Genomic DNA, 14392 nt, shown 5'->3' with positions numbered 1-14392 from the left:
ATATTAATTTGATGTATAAATTGAATTCCTTCTGCTAAACCATGTAAATAGTTTATTCATTCTGCTTCACTGTAGTAATATTTGGAAAAATATTACTATTAACAATTAATTTTCAATTCTTTTATGTGTAGAACATATCCTAATGCTTTATATGCCACTTGTAAGTTAGCAGTGTGGAAGTGTAAATTGAAACGTCTAGCTGCACGTAAAACTGGTATAGTAATACAGACCGTGTTCCATATTGACAGTGAATTTTAATCCAATATGATTGTGAAGACTGAAATCTGTTTACTAATTTGAGCTGTTTCTGAAGGAAAAGAAAATTGAAAGAATTCAGAGTTGTAAATGCATATTTGTGTTTTACCCCTACTAACCCTGTCATACTGGTGCTGCTAAATTGGGTGACTGCTGCTTATCCCCTTGGTTTGTCATTAATAGACTGGTTTACTGGGTTCTGTTGGGTTGTACCTGCTTGACCCCACTTGATTATCATGTTGCTTCCTTTTCCAAGCAGTCCCCTAATCCTGAGTACTTTGCAGCCCACATCATTGCTGTACTTTGCAACTTCAGCTTAAGCATTTTCACAGCAATGAAATCTGATTACCAAAGCACCTGAAAGGTGAAGAAGGGAAATCTGGAAAACAGCCTTTGGAAAGGGAGGGAGATTTCCAGAATCTGATTTTTGATTTTGTACCCAATTCATTTGCACATCTTAATTACATTTCATTATCTGAGTGAGGTGATGTGGTTGTGTTCCCTGAAATTTGAGAATTTCCACTGAGAAAAAGGGTGTCATATTTGGTGGTGTTCTATTTATGTAGTTATTTTTGAAGCTTGCAGATTGACTTACAGAAATCTTCCCTATACCAGCTAGTTTGTATCTGACTTGATCTGGGGTTTCCCTATACTCATGAAGAAACCTGTCTAGCAGCAAAATTACTAGAATATCATTTTTTTTTAATGTAGTGAGTTTGAGTATCTTTTGATGCTTGAAGTGGAGGTGCGTCCTTCCATGCTGTGAATGTCAGGCTTCTGCCCAGAGACTTTTTTACCTCACTTTTTACTGATTCCTCCTAGGGGAATTACAAGGATTTTCAGGAAGCTCTGTATTACAGTCTGGTAAAACATTGATTGGTGATAACTATTTCTTAAATTTAGACAAGGGAAAGCCCATTTTGGTTTTGACAGAGATATTTCAATAGAAATCTGAACAAGCCCAGTGCTTCAATGACTCTACAATTCTGTTTTAGCAGTTTTCAGACATTTCTAAAATAAATGGAAAATTTAGAAAATATTTGTTACATCTCAAGGATGAACTATTCAATTCTCAGCTCTTCCTTTGGCTCCTCTATTTGCTTGCTGTTCAGAGTAAGTTTAACACTTGAATTCTTGTATAAATACTGAATTATATTTATTTTCCTTAGCAGTTTAATATATATTGTCTCCTAAGTGTTTACAACCACTTTAGTGTTGTATTTTTTTCTGCATGGTGTTTAAAGAACGTGACATATTAGTAAGGATTTGGAGGAGATGAAGTAATAATTGGTAGAAAACACTAGGCATTTCTGAACAGCCCTATGTAAATATTGTATAAAATTGAACTGATCAAAGAAATATCCAAGGAAAATAGTGTGAAACCATAATAAAGTAGACACTAAGCCCAAAATTCATTCCAGTAGCCATTTTCCTTTTTCCTGTGCAAATATGAGTATTGCAGTGTTACAACCTCATTAGGGGAAGTTTCTGAAATACTGAGTAGTGATAGTATGTCAATTTAAATGTAATTACAAAGAGCAGGACAAGATTTATGGTTTTTTGTCTTTAGTTGATCGTAAGGTTTGGGGAATTTATATAGCTGTTAAAGAAAATAAATAGTGGCCCAAGAGGGTCAGGCAGCTGTCTGTGAAGGCAAGACAACTGGATTGTTCTCTTTGACTTTCCTCTGCCTGGTTCTGTTGACAGTGGGAGTAAGTTGGACGAGGAATCTTCTGGTAAGAGCTCTGGTGAAACAAGAAAAAGAGTTGGAAAGGTTTAAGTCGGCTGGAACACACCACTTTTAGTTGAGAGAGTTGTTGGATCGAATGTCAGATGGCCACTCTGGTTGGATGCCTTTCACTAGGATTTGGGAAACTGCAGTAAAAAAGTTCCTAAAATCTCCTCCAGGGAGGAATGTCTCTGATTCTGGATGCAGGAATATATCCTGAAATCCCAGCTTCAGTGAGAGCATGTTTATCTTGTGCTTTTGTCCATGCACTGGGCTGTTTTAATTCAGATAATTTTAAATCGCCACCTGGCATTTGGAAGCAAAGCATGTTGATGGTACTGATGTATTTTCTCATATGTAGATAGCAATAAGTAGTTTTTACTAGTTCAGATGTTTACCTGTATATATTTAAAAAAATAAACTAATCTCATTCTGTTTATAAATAATACACTTAAAATGGAATTCTTTTCAGAATCAGTATTTTTTGTTGGCATTTTCACTTTATATTCACCACAATTGACCTATGGCATTACTCATTTTTTGCACATGTGTTATAAGGGAAAGCTTGTGGAGAAGACTGGAGAAGTTCGTGTATGAAAAATCCTTTGAGAGTACAAAGTATATTTCTGGCTGAAGAAGTTCCAAAGCTGTAAATAACTGGAGGCCAAGAGAGTACCTGGGGGAGGTACTGTATGTGCTCATCCCTTCATGTCCCCTTCATTTCCTATTTGCTTTTGGCCACTTTTGGAGAGTGACTTAGATGATCCACTGACCTGCACAGATCTTTTCTAGCCCAGGATGATGACTCTTACTGCTTATATTCTATGGTGGCTGAATGGCAGTACTTGTAACCAGGGCATCAACACACAGGAAACGCTTTGCAGACATAGCTCGGACTGAGCTTCTTGGTAAAAGCCAGCAGGACAGAATAGCATCAGTCTGAGGGAGGCTGTGCAGCCAGGTCCATTCATGGCTTTAGGGTTATTAGTGAAGAAGGGTGCAAATGGAAGTCCCTAAAAATAACTCCAGTGTATGTTAAAGCGACTGGAATGTGTTAAAGGGACTGGAATAATCAATCGGAAAGAGCAAAGCCAATACAACTGACTGGAAGCTTTTCATTTGCAAATGAAAATGCTAATTGCAAAAAAGAATGAAATGGAGAATAGGAAGTATCAAAGTGGTTAGTGGTTTACAGAAACAACAATGTGTAGGAAGACAAACCAGAAAGACAGAAGAACTAAAATAAGAGTCTCATAAGGAAAGTAAAAGCTAATATGTTAAATCTTACTTCTGATAAAGGAATCCAGGGAAAATTTGGACAGTAGATCAATTTCAGCTTAAGTGGTTAACTAAATCAAGACCCTTATCTTTGTCACTTGCTATTAAAAACTGAAAAACTCAATTTCCTGACCAGGTAGTTTAACTTCCTTAGCAGGTAACTTATGAACTTCATCAACTGTGTTGAGGAAGCATAATCTTAAACAGGTGTCAGAGGGCAGAATGTTGAAAAAAAGAGAAATCCTTGAGGAGGGGTGTGGGAAATTTAGTCTTGCAGCAACTGCTGCCCCTGGGGTAGGTGCTGTGGCCATAAAACTCTCCAGACACTCGTGAAGAGTGGGAAGGAACTGATCATAGGTGCTTATAGGTAAGGCACAGCAAGGGGGATGTTACTTTTCACCCATGTTTGATGTAAACCCCATGGCTGCTGATCCGTTGCACAGGACCTGTTACCAGGTTAGTGCTTGATTGTCTCCGAGCTGTAGGGACACACAGGAAATGTTGAGTTCAATATGGAGCATGGTTTACACCATGAATTTGCTCAGTTATATGGAGGTAACAGTATAACTTCATATGTTGTGTCACTTTTGAACACTAGAGTATAATTAAAAAGAGGAAAGATGAAGGCAGATACAGGGAAGTGAAGATAGAAGTACTGGGAAATACGAGCTCAGCTGAGGGAAAGCTTGTGCTCTACTTGGTATTTAACCAGCAGTGGACTGGATTTATAATTATTTGCAAGTATTTAAAGTGATAACATTGAATAGCAGGGATTCTTTTTTTTAAATTGCATCTGTAGGGAAAAAGAAAAGGATTATTTTTTAGTCTTCCATTAAAAACTAGGCAGGTTTGGATTCACACCAGTTGCTGTTCTTCCTCCATTTAAACAGATAATATTGTCAAAAACTCATGTCCATGCATTTGAGCTATTTCCCAGAAGTAATTAATGTGTGTATTGAATTTTTGGCCATGATTTGAGTCAAATCTTATCTTCTACACAGTGTCTGCATTGCAGGCACGTACTGCTGGAGAAATAGAGGAATACCACCATTTCATTTCACACAGCTATACAAGATGGTGGTAAATTGTAGTCCCTGCTCGTACAGGATGAACTTCAACCAGAATTAGAGACAAACACTCCATTACTCTTGCCAAATCTGCACACAACCTATGCTCTTTAGAGCTGTTTTCTGAGCCTTCATCTTAGGCAGGTAATTAATGACCTGTCCCAGGAGGCGAGGTTCATGCCAGCTCTCCTTGTTAGAAAGAACAACCCCTATCTTTGTGCCAGACATTTGTATGTTTTCCATTATGTTCCTCCAAAAATGATGTCTCCATCCAATATATTACAGTAAAATTAGAAGGTGTGGACCTATTTCTCTCCCTAAGAAGGTTTATAGATTTCTCAATTTGGCCAGCCTAAGGTGCATTCACTAGGAATAAAGACTAAATTAACTAAAATCTGGAAGGTCTAATGAAATGGAGAATAGTGTGTCATGCAAATAGGTGGATGTCCAGCCCTCTTTTTCCGTCCTATAATCAGTGTATAGTCAAAATGAGCTGTTTCTCAGGCCAACTATTTTCTAAGTTATAAAGCCTACAGGAAGAGAGGGTGAATTTCTTCCTGTTCCTTGCATTACCAGCCTTGTCTTCATCCTTTATGGTTTATTGCTCACTGGTTATTGGTTTATTGGAGTTAATTAGTTGGAAAGGAAAGCCCGTATCGAAGGCTGACAGGCAGCAGAGAGGAGCAGTGCATACTCCGCATGCAAAAGAAATGAATAGAGGGAAGGAAAGACTTGGTGGGCCACAGCTGAAGGCCAGGATGGAAACTGTCAGCATACAATGGACTTTGTGGAAGTAAGTTCCTGGAGTACACAGACATTCAGGCAGCCTGCTATGGAGTGCGAGTGTAGTTGGCCCGGAGTTTGTCCAAGTTAACATCCAACTGACAGTTACACAAACTCAGTAAACTGTTGAAACAAAAAGAAAATCAAAACCTAAAGAGAAAAAAATCCCCACCAGACAGACTTCAAAATCGACAGGAAGAATGTTAATGAGCACCAGTTTAATGGACAGTACCAGGATACCCAGAGGCAGAAGGTGTCCTGTTGACTAGACAGAAACATTGATAATTTGTGTATGTTGACCTATTACTGAACAGAGGTTTCAGAGCAAAAAGCATAATAGTAAATATAAAAAAGGTGCAGGTACAAATTCTCAGTTGATATAAAAAAAACATAGCTCATGTGGATTGAACGGAGCAGTCATATTTCCAACAACTAGGGACACAATTCTGTATTTTTATGGAAATATTACCCCTCACGTTGGTAAAGGACAACACATGGAAAATTCTCCTTGTTTCTCTGTTCTGGCAGAAACAGCTGGTAGACTCCCTGCTGCAGAGCAGGCGAACATCCAGAGAACTGTCCTCCTTCCACCTCACCAGTAGGTTCATGGGATGGGGCTGTCTTCCCTGGGTTCAGGAGGAGCTTCACTGCCGCCCTTCCAGATCCCTCGGCAGCAGCAGTGACTGTTGGGTTACCTGCAATCACAGCCAGTGGGAGCACAAGGGTTGTGGTCAGCAGGCTGGTGCTGTTCTGAATTCCAAGGTAAGTTTATGAAAACACAGTTAATAAAATATAATACAAATCTAGTTTTTGGAAAAATGGTGGGATATATCTGATACAGCCTAAGACACTATGGTATTCACAGGGAAGATCACATTATCTGTGGCAGCACCACAAACATTAGCTGCCCTGACTTCACATTCATATACTCAGTGTGCATCTGTCTCTTTTTGAGATGACAATAGCATTTTTTGTCACCACATTCAATTTCTTCCCAGGTTGTTTTGAGCTTATAATGCTTCCATCTGTGAGAGTTGCAGAGTTCATTCAATCCTCCAGCTCCAGGGCAGGTTCCACATATCTATGGGTTATCTGTAGGTGGCAAGTACAAACTGGAGCAGAAAGAAAGACTGGGCAGGATTAGGAGTTGCAGGAGCTCCATGACTTCCAGGGAAGTCTGGGGCTTAAAGGATGCTGGTGTTACCTATGAGCAAGAGCAGCTACAACTGTTGTTATTCTTCTCAGTTGAGTTTTGAAATGTGAGCAGCCTGAATAAGATGTCTACTAAACAAAAAAAAAAAAAATCAAAAAGTATGGTAGTGGACCTGGATGTCAGGAAGAGAAAAGCACAGCAAAGTCTTGTGCAAGGGGAATATGGAGAATCCGGCAAAAACAAAGGGGAGGTGAGATGTGGAATCTCTCATGGCTTTCAGTAGCAACAGCCTGAGCCTCAGCATCTGGGGACTGAGTCACCCTTGAGACAGAGTAACCATATTCAGGTAAAATTGTACTTTCCTGCTGTAATCCATGGGATGCTGTTCAGTACTGCTGACTTGTTTGTGTCATCTGCCCAGTAAATTACTGACTGGAAGCTTCTCTTTCAATACAAATGTTCCTTGCCAGCCACTGTGGGTTTTACATTTGGGGTTGGGGATTTTTTTATAACAATTTAGGTCCTTTAGTGCTGCCAAATAACCTATCTTTCCTTCGCCCCTGTGGTGCAGCATGTGGGAGAGCACTTTCTGCAGATTACAAGCTTCTCAGGGACACAGGGGTGCTCAGCTGTACAAAGGGCAAAGACATAGTGATAAAATACAGGCAGATTCCATTCAATGATCTCTCAAAGCTCATGAATCCAAAAGACAAAGGGAGAAAAATGCATTTAATGTCTAGGGGATTTGCATGCTGTCAATCTTTAATTAGGTATCCGAGATAAAGTTCACCCTTGCAAGACAAGACAGCAGAATGGGCACCTTGTGAACAAAGAGCTGTGTGAGAGCAAAGGGCATCTGGGCTCACAACAGCCCAGTCCAGCACTGGAGCTTTCACTTCAAGCGCAGGACAGCTGGAGGAGAGCAATGCTTTGGGCTTCTCCTGCTCCTGGGCTTGTAGTTGTGTTATTATTACTTACTGGATTGAGCTGTGACCAAAACCACCATGAAAAAAAGAGGCAGAAAAGAGCCACTTATGACGAGCAGTAAGTACCATTGCTTGCAAATACATTTGTTGATGCGGTGGCGTCTAAGTGCTGGTAATGGGAGCAGAATGGCTTTGCTACATCTCTATTTTATGTACTCTTTGGCAGATATCTGTAACTAAATGTTCTCTTTATTATTATTTTTTTTTCCAATACACAACAGGCCTCGTTTATCCTCTGAGCAGGGTAATTTAGTGTTCCATGCTGGCTCCAGCAAAAATATTGAATTTCGAACTGGACCACTGGGGAAAGTAAAAATTAATGGAGAAGACCTTGCAGAACTTTTTAGTCAGGTGATACAGTTATTTTCCCTTAATATATTTTCATTTTCAGTTCTACATATTAAGAGTTAAATTGTTATCACAAGTGTTTGATGTGTTTTGTATTTTATTTTATATTATGTATATCAGCAGTCTAATATGAAAGTAAGCCATTGCAGACTTGTAAAGTAATCATATCATCACAAAAGATAATGGAAAGATAAATTGTGTGTGTAGTAGAGCTCTCTGTATTTAAGTGGACTTTATAATAGTAAAGTTATGCAAGAACTAAACTTTCCTAAGCTTTTGAAAAGTCAAAGTTTGTTTCACATTACCTCTGTTGTTTAACTTTAGGTTAGAGAGAGTAGCACAGAGATTCAAGAACTTAAAAAAGCCAATGGTGCCTTGCAGAATGTATCTCAGCAGATTTCTCTGCTGACCTCCAAGGTGAGTCACACCTTCATGTTATCCTCCTCCAGCATTCCCAGGTTTCCATTCCTCCCACTAATATTAAACAACCTGATTCATTTTAGTATTTCTGGACCCAGTTTAGGGGGCTGAAGCAGAGTCCCTATTTAATATCAGCTTGGAGTCTGTGTTTAATTTTGAGATACTGATTCAGTAACTCTGTAGACAATGGAAATATTTCTGTAAATCCCCCCAAAATTTCCAGTTACTGTGATTCTTCTTTGTTCATTGTCAGCATCAGTATTGCCGATATCCTCTAGTATTTATGGATAAATTCTGGAAATGGACCATATATGTTTGCATATATGTTTACACAGACATCCCATTCTATGAATGGAATGGGCTATAGGGGTTTGCAGTGGAAAGAAAAGACTGATGCAGTAGTTTTGTCACTTCCCTGCTCCTTAAATTTTTTTTCCATGAGAAAATTTTTAAAGACTGCCTGATTTGAGTGTCTTTTGTTACAGTGTTTCCACACGTGCCTTATAGGAAAATATTTTATAGTGTAAGGGACACCTTCCTTTAGGGAAATTGTTTTAATATGTATCCATCACATTCTGTGGTTCAGTGTCGGCTTGCTGTTTGTGGTTACAACCCACTGAGATGTGAAGACCCTTTTCTTAGCTTTGGGTGCTCTGTCCCAGACCTCCATGCTTGTCACCCATGTGAGGACCCAAACAGTCCCACAGGAATACTCACATTCTCGGTTTTCAGCACCTGAATACATCTTTGCAAGACTGAGTCTTGCCTTGTGGATCCAAGCTGGGACATATTTAAGCTGTCATTTTTTGAACTGCGAAACCCACCAAAATCTCAGTGAATGGGGCCTCATTTAGATCTGACTGTCACCTGGTTTCACATACTGGCTATTCTCTGTTCTCAAAGGAAAATATTTTGTGAGTTTACCAGCATCCAGCAAATACCTCTGTGATCACTCTCATACTAAACACAATGTAATTCTCTCTTTTTTTTTTTTTTTCAGATCCTGAATCTCGATAACAAACTTCAAAGCTTACAGCAGGTAAGTAAATGAGAAGCAAACTAGAGATCAGAAAAGAAAATCTCAGCCCCAAGTAAATAAAGTGAGGTTTCAATGATTAAACAGCTAAATGATTTCTTTCCTCTCAGGCATTCCTCAGGAAACCTTTTTTTGGTAACAGAAGGTAAAAAAAAAGCACCAAGATTTGTGGAGGAGGTGATATGCCTTCTTACAAAATATAAACTGTGTAGGAGCCTGCTATTCTTAATGGAAAAACAGTTGTACATTCAAGAACAACAAGTCGATACAAGGAGAAGTAAACTTTTCCTTCCCTGGTCTGTCAAGATAAAGACCAGAAACTCAAACTGGAATTTATTGTGCTGGAACTAAGTAAGTTTCAGCTGTCGCCTGCTTCTCCTGTGAGCTTGAGACAATCCACATCTACAGGTGCCAGTAAAAACAATTAGCAGATGAAATACCCATGGAGTCAAAAAGACAAGATAACCCTTCATCTAGACTCCCAGTGTGCTGCTGAAGAACAGTCTCTATTAATATTTACTTTTTACATGGCTTTTCTCATCCTGGTGCTTGGCCATTCTGTGTATGAGCAATCACAGCATTGTTATTTTGTACAGGGATGAGTGAAATAGCTCAAAACTTTTACAAATCAACCTTGCTGAAAAAAAAAGTGGAGGGGGAATTCAAAAAATAATTTGGGGAAAAAAAAGGGGAAAGAAGGTTTGTCTTGAAAATAAATGTTATTAGAACACCAGCTAAGCAGAAACCTCATTTTCTACTCTTTTCTGGCATTTCAGGATATCCAGAGGAGAGCCTGCAGTAGTAACCCCTGTAAGAACTCAGGGACCTGTGTTAACTCACTGGATGGTTTCTTTTGCCTCTGTACAAACAACTGGCAGGTGAGTCTTTAGCCTCCTTGACTACAGAGTGTGTATTTCAACTGTGAGACTGCATCTAGGTCAGGGTGATTGCCACGAAGTGCATCATTTAGAGTTGCTCAGGACAGGGTGAGGTACACTGAACAGCAGAGCAGCAGTATCACTCATTGGTTGGAGCGCCACGTTTGCTTCTCAACAATATCAATATATATGTGTAAAAAAAAAAGAAGCCCAAAGCATTGGGCCAACCCCTGAGCTGTTACACGCAGGCGATGGCCCATGAAGTCAGTGATCTTTGGCAGTTCCCACAGCAGGGAATTAGTCTGGTTTTTGCTGAGCACTGAACTGAACTGCATGCCTTGCTGTTGAACTTACACAAGGATTGACAGAGACTGGGGGAAGGGATGGAGATTTATTCAGTCTTAAACAAATAAGACAAACAGAGTGTAAATAATCAGTGCCATTCTGAATTTTTTTAATCCAGAGACTTTACTAGCAAATGCTTTAATGGTGCTATTACGTGCACCAGAGATGGAAGTGTTATATCTTCTTCTCAAAAGATTTAAACTTAAAAGTTATACCAGCAAGATTTGGGTCAAAATTGACATGCTTTCCTGAGAGAAACAGTTTATAAGAAAATTCTCTGAGTCTTTTTCTAGTTGGAAATGGAGGGGATGACAAAAATGTGCTGTTCATATGCTTTCTACAGCTGAGATATTTTATCCCCATCTGACTGATAGCAAGGGTCACAGAAACACAGCTGAAAAATAAAGTTTTGTTATTGTGTTTCATAAGGGAAACTGTGTTGATAACAGCTCAAGGTTTGTATATCTTTGAAAACTATATTAAACATTGGGTCCATGGTTTGCTTCATTTCTCAGTTATTTGAAAAATAAACTGGTTTTCCATTTCATCCTAGGGCCCCCTATGCTCAGTGGATGTTAATGAATGCCAGATTTTTGCTGGAACAGAATTAGGCTGCCAGAATGGAGCTACTTGTGTGAACACACCAGGCAGCTACAGGTAACTTCTCAAAACTAGACACAAATATCCCCTGTAGAATACTCTGCTATATTTGTATTCCATATCACGCCTGCAGCCCAAGTTCTAGAAATAAGTCTGTTTAATATGTATGCACTATAACCCCTTGCAGTCTGGAAACATATAAAATCCTTACTGCACTGTACACTGAGCCCACCACAGACACAGAAAGGCCTCCAAAGCCTTTGCCTGCTTGGACACAAGAAGAGCAGCAGGAACCAGCTCCATCTCACAGCCCTGCCAGGGGAGAAGGCTGCAAATTGAAGACTGGCTCCAGTGGCCCTCCTTCCTGCTGTAGGTGCAGCTGCTTTAATGGCAATTTCCTGCACCATGGGATGTAGCTGGGGCAGTGAGAGGCTCATGCTGGTCTGTAACCAGCACTCACCAACGTGCCCACAAAGCACAGCCACGTTACCATACTTCTGCTATCACCCACCCCTCGAGATCAAAGGGAGTGAGAAGATGAAGGAGGTGATCACCCTTGATCACTGGCATTCCCAGCACACTCTTTTGGTCAGAGCAGGGTGCTAATAACCCCAGGATCCCGGTTTCAATCCCCTGCAGGGCATTCACTAAAGCTTGGACTTGATGATCCTTGTGGGTCCCTTCTGACTCAGGGTATTCTGTGAAAACAGAAACAGTTCTGTGAAATGCCTTCATCTCCTCCAAAAACACAGGCACTGCTGAGACAGCAGCAAAGCAAGGAATGCACAGTGCTGCCAGGTAGAAAGGGAGGAGAAGTGCTGTCTGCAGCCTTCTGACCAAGGGGGCTCCTGGGCTGCCTGTGTGCTGGGCCCCACACACATGAGGCCCTTGGAGCATATTCTTCTCTGGCTGTGCCCAGCTCCTCAGGAAACGTTGCCCTCTTGCTTACAGGGCAAGCCAGCCTGAACATTTTGTGTCTCATTCTCCAAAATGTCAAATAATCTGGTAAATAAATAACTTATAATAAATATATAAATAAAAATATAAATAAATAACATATAATACAAAGCTATCCCTGTGCAATGGGAACAAGCACGCTGGAGAGCCTGCCACAGCTTTCTGCAAAGCATTTTGTGTCCTGCTTCAGCATGGAAATCTTAGCCCCCACAAATATTTATTTGATGTAACACTGGCTTCTAGTGCTTTGTCAGTTCTTGGAAGAACCTCAAACAAAGGAAATTCTCCTGTAGTGCTCCTCATGCTTCAGCATTAATAGAGTCTGCAGAGGTGTCACTGGTGCATGATGCTTCCTGTAAGCTTCACTTTGATTTTAAAGGGCGTTTCTAGCTTGTCTGCAACAGACATTTGTCTAGGACAACAACACACAAAGCAATCTGCCTTTATTTGTTTCTTGTTGTGCTCAGAGAATTACAGGTGTGTGACTAAATCAAGGTTTAAGGTCTGCTGTTCTCGCAAGCATTTTCATTGTGTTAGCACAGTAATGATTCCCCAGTTTCTTCCCTGGTGTACCCCTTGCCCTCCTTGGTACTTGCTGAATCAATGCTTCATGAGATGAACTAAGACCTCTTCTTGAGTCATCGACACCTTAATATTACTGCTTTTGCATGACACACTCAGGATTATTATATAGTCCCTTCCCCAAGTCCATTGTACTATCGCCAGTCTCACTTCACAAATTGTCTTCCTTATTTCTGAGTGCTCCCCAAATGCTAAATCCATCCCCACACAGAGCATTCCATCACTTTTCAGCAGCTATGAGGACCTTGCTGCTCATCTTCCTGGTCTCAACAGCCCAGGTCACCCCACTTATGCTTTGGTATAGCTATATACACCACTGTGGACTGCAGGGAAAGAAAAGGGTAATAATTGACTTTCCAAAGCCTTTAGATATAATGCCAGGTGATGGATTATGCACCATGAAATGGAACATAATGCAGTCTTCACCCCTTGTTCCTATTCTGTATCTGCGTGCTTTTCCTGTAACTCAGAAAAGCTGAAATATGAGGAAAAAGAGCAGGTATCCAGAAACACCTTCCTCAATCAGAATTTTAAGGGGACATTGGATGAAAGGCTGTGAAAGTCCCCATGTCTATCAGACTTCCATGTCACAACCAAAGTAGCAGGGGCCTCATCACAGCATGCCATGAGTCATGTGAGAGAACCACGGCAGTGCCAAGCAGCAGTGCATCACAATTTGGCTGAAGTGCCTTGCAGTGTGACCTACTTCTTTGAAGCTCTTCTCTGAGAAACTTCAGATGGGTAGCAGATTAATCTTTGCCAGAGTAGACAGGAGACAGTGCCATTGTTCTCCTCCTTTAGAGATGGTCAGATTGCCTTATTGTGTCCTTTGAAGTTGAACACAGAGCTCTGAATGTACCTTAGACAAAAAAAACTCATCTGGTCACCTGTTGCCTCTGTGCTTGCCCAGGATGAGCTGCTGCACTGATGGGAAGGTGTTGTTCTGCTTTCTGTCTCTTACAATAATGAACACGCTGTCCTGCACTGCAGACTGCAGTTAAGCATTAAGCTGTAGTGGGTTTTTGAAGCCTAAGGTCATGTGGGTTGCTTGTCCTGGGTGCACTGTTTAGTTACCTGCAATTGGCTTATCAAACTGCTATTTCAGCTGAGCATGTGACACAGTGGAAGGGACAGCAGCAGCTTTTTTTATATAAATTGCTCCAAGGTCCAGGTCAGCTGCACTGGAATACCCTGATTCCAATTCTTCAGAGAAATGCTTTTACAGAGCCTTTTTCATTAGGCAGCTTAAAAGCAATCCAAGAAGGGTGTGTACCTTCCATATGTCTCTGCAAGCTGCAAGACATTGCAGCATGTAACTTGAATCCAAATGTGAGTGTCACTGTGAGTTTATTAAGAATCTAGTGATCTGATAGCAGGTTTTTTGTACATTTTTATCTTTTTCAGTTGTATTTCAGAGCCTCACATTTTGTCTATGTGGAAATAAAGAGCCAGAGAAATGGGAAGTATTATCCGATAGGTTAGAAGTTCCCAATTTCAGTTCCACCACATATGTATAATGCTGTAACTAAGCTCTGCCCTATAAATAACTGTGTGATGCATGTGGCAGCTTTCAAACCAGATCCTCCCAGTAAAATGCCTTCTTTCAATCCACTACTTTGTTCTTCTCCCCCCACCAACCACAAATGCCACCCCTTGCCCACCACACATCCCTAAAAGCTGAGGTGCTGCTGAGACAGCAGCTGCCCATTGTTGTGATGTGGGGATGAAAGAACCCCACTCTCTAGGACAGGCCAGACATGGCATTTCTGCATATTGCTAGAGGTAGGGTTTTAGTCACCTAGCATCATATGATGGTCATAACTGAAAGAGGAATTTTAGGTGCTCTTTGACTGAAGTGGGGGTTTCCATGCTTATATTCTGGTTAAGTCTTAGGTTAGACTTTTCTTTTTCTGGATTTGTGCTTGTGAATTAACAAAAGGCTGTAGATTCTTTCATAGGGCCAGTCAGTCATGAA

At 40.5% G+C, this 14392-nt stretch overlaps 1 protein-coding gene across 1 annotated transcript in view; it reads left to right on the top strand.

The window, feature by feature from the left end:
- Positions 1 to 7168: 7168 nt before the first annotated feature.
- CUBN (cubilin) overlaps positions 7169 to 14392 on the top strand; it is a 141679-nt gene continuing 134455 nt past the window's right edge. The window contains exons 1-6 of the mRNA XM_066198415.1: positions 7169 to 7309; positions 7473 to 7602; positions 7924 to 8016; positions 9020 to 9058; positions 9832 to 9933; positions 10832 to 10935. Of these exons, the coding sequence (XP_066054512.1) occupies positions 7191 to 7309; positions 7473 to 7602; positions 7924 to 8016; positions 9020 to 9058; positions 9832 to 9933; positions 10832 to 10935 (587 nt within the window). The 5' untranslated portion in view covers positions 7169 to 7190. The remainder of the gene's footprint in view (positions 7310 to 7472; positions 7603 to 7923; positions 8017 to 9019; positions 9059 to 9831; positions 9934 to 10831; positions 10936 to 14392) is intronic.

Source organism: Chamaea fasciata, unplaced genomic scaffold (genome assembly GCF_029207755.1).
Source record: "Chamaea fasciata isolate MVZ Bird 193981 ecotype frontalis unplaced genomic scaffold, bChaFas1.0.hap1 SCAF_1, whole genome shotgun sequence".
Lineage (NCBI taxonomy): Eukaryota > Metazoa > Chordata > Aves > Passeriformes > Sylviidae > Chamaea > Chamaea fasciata.
The sequence above is the reverse complement of the archived record's forward strand: the minus strand, read 5'-3'. Positions and strand labels throughout refer to the sequence as shown.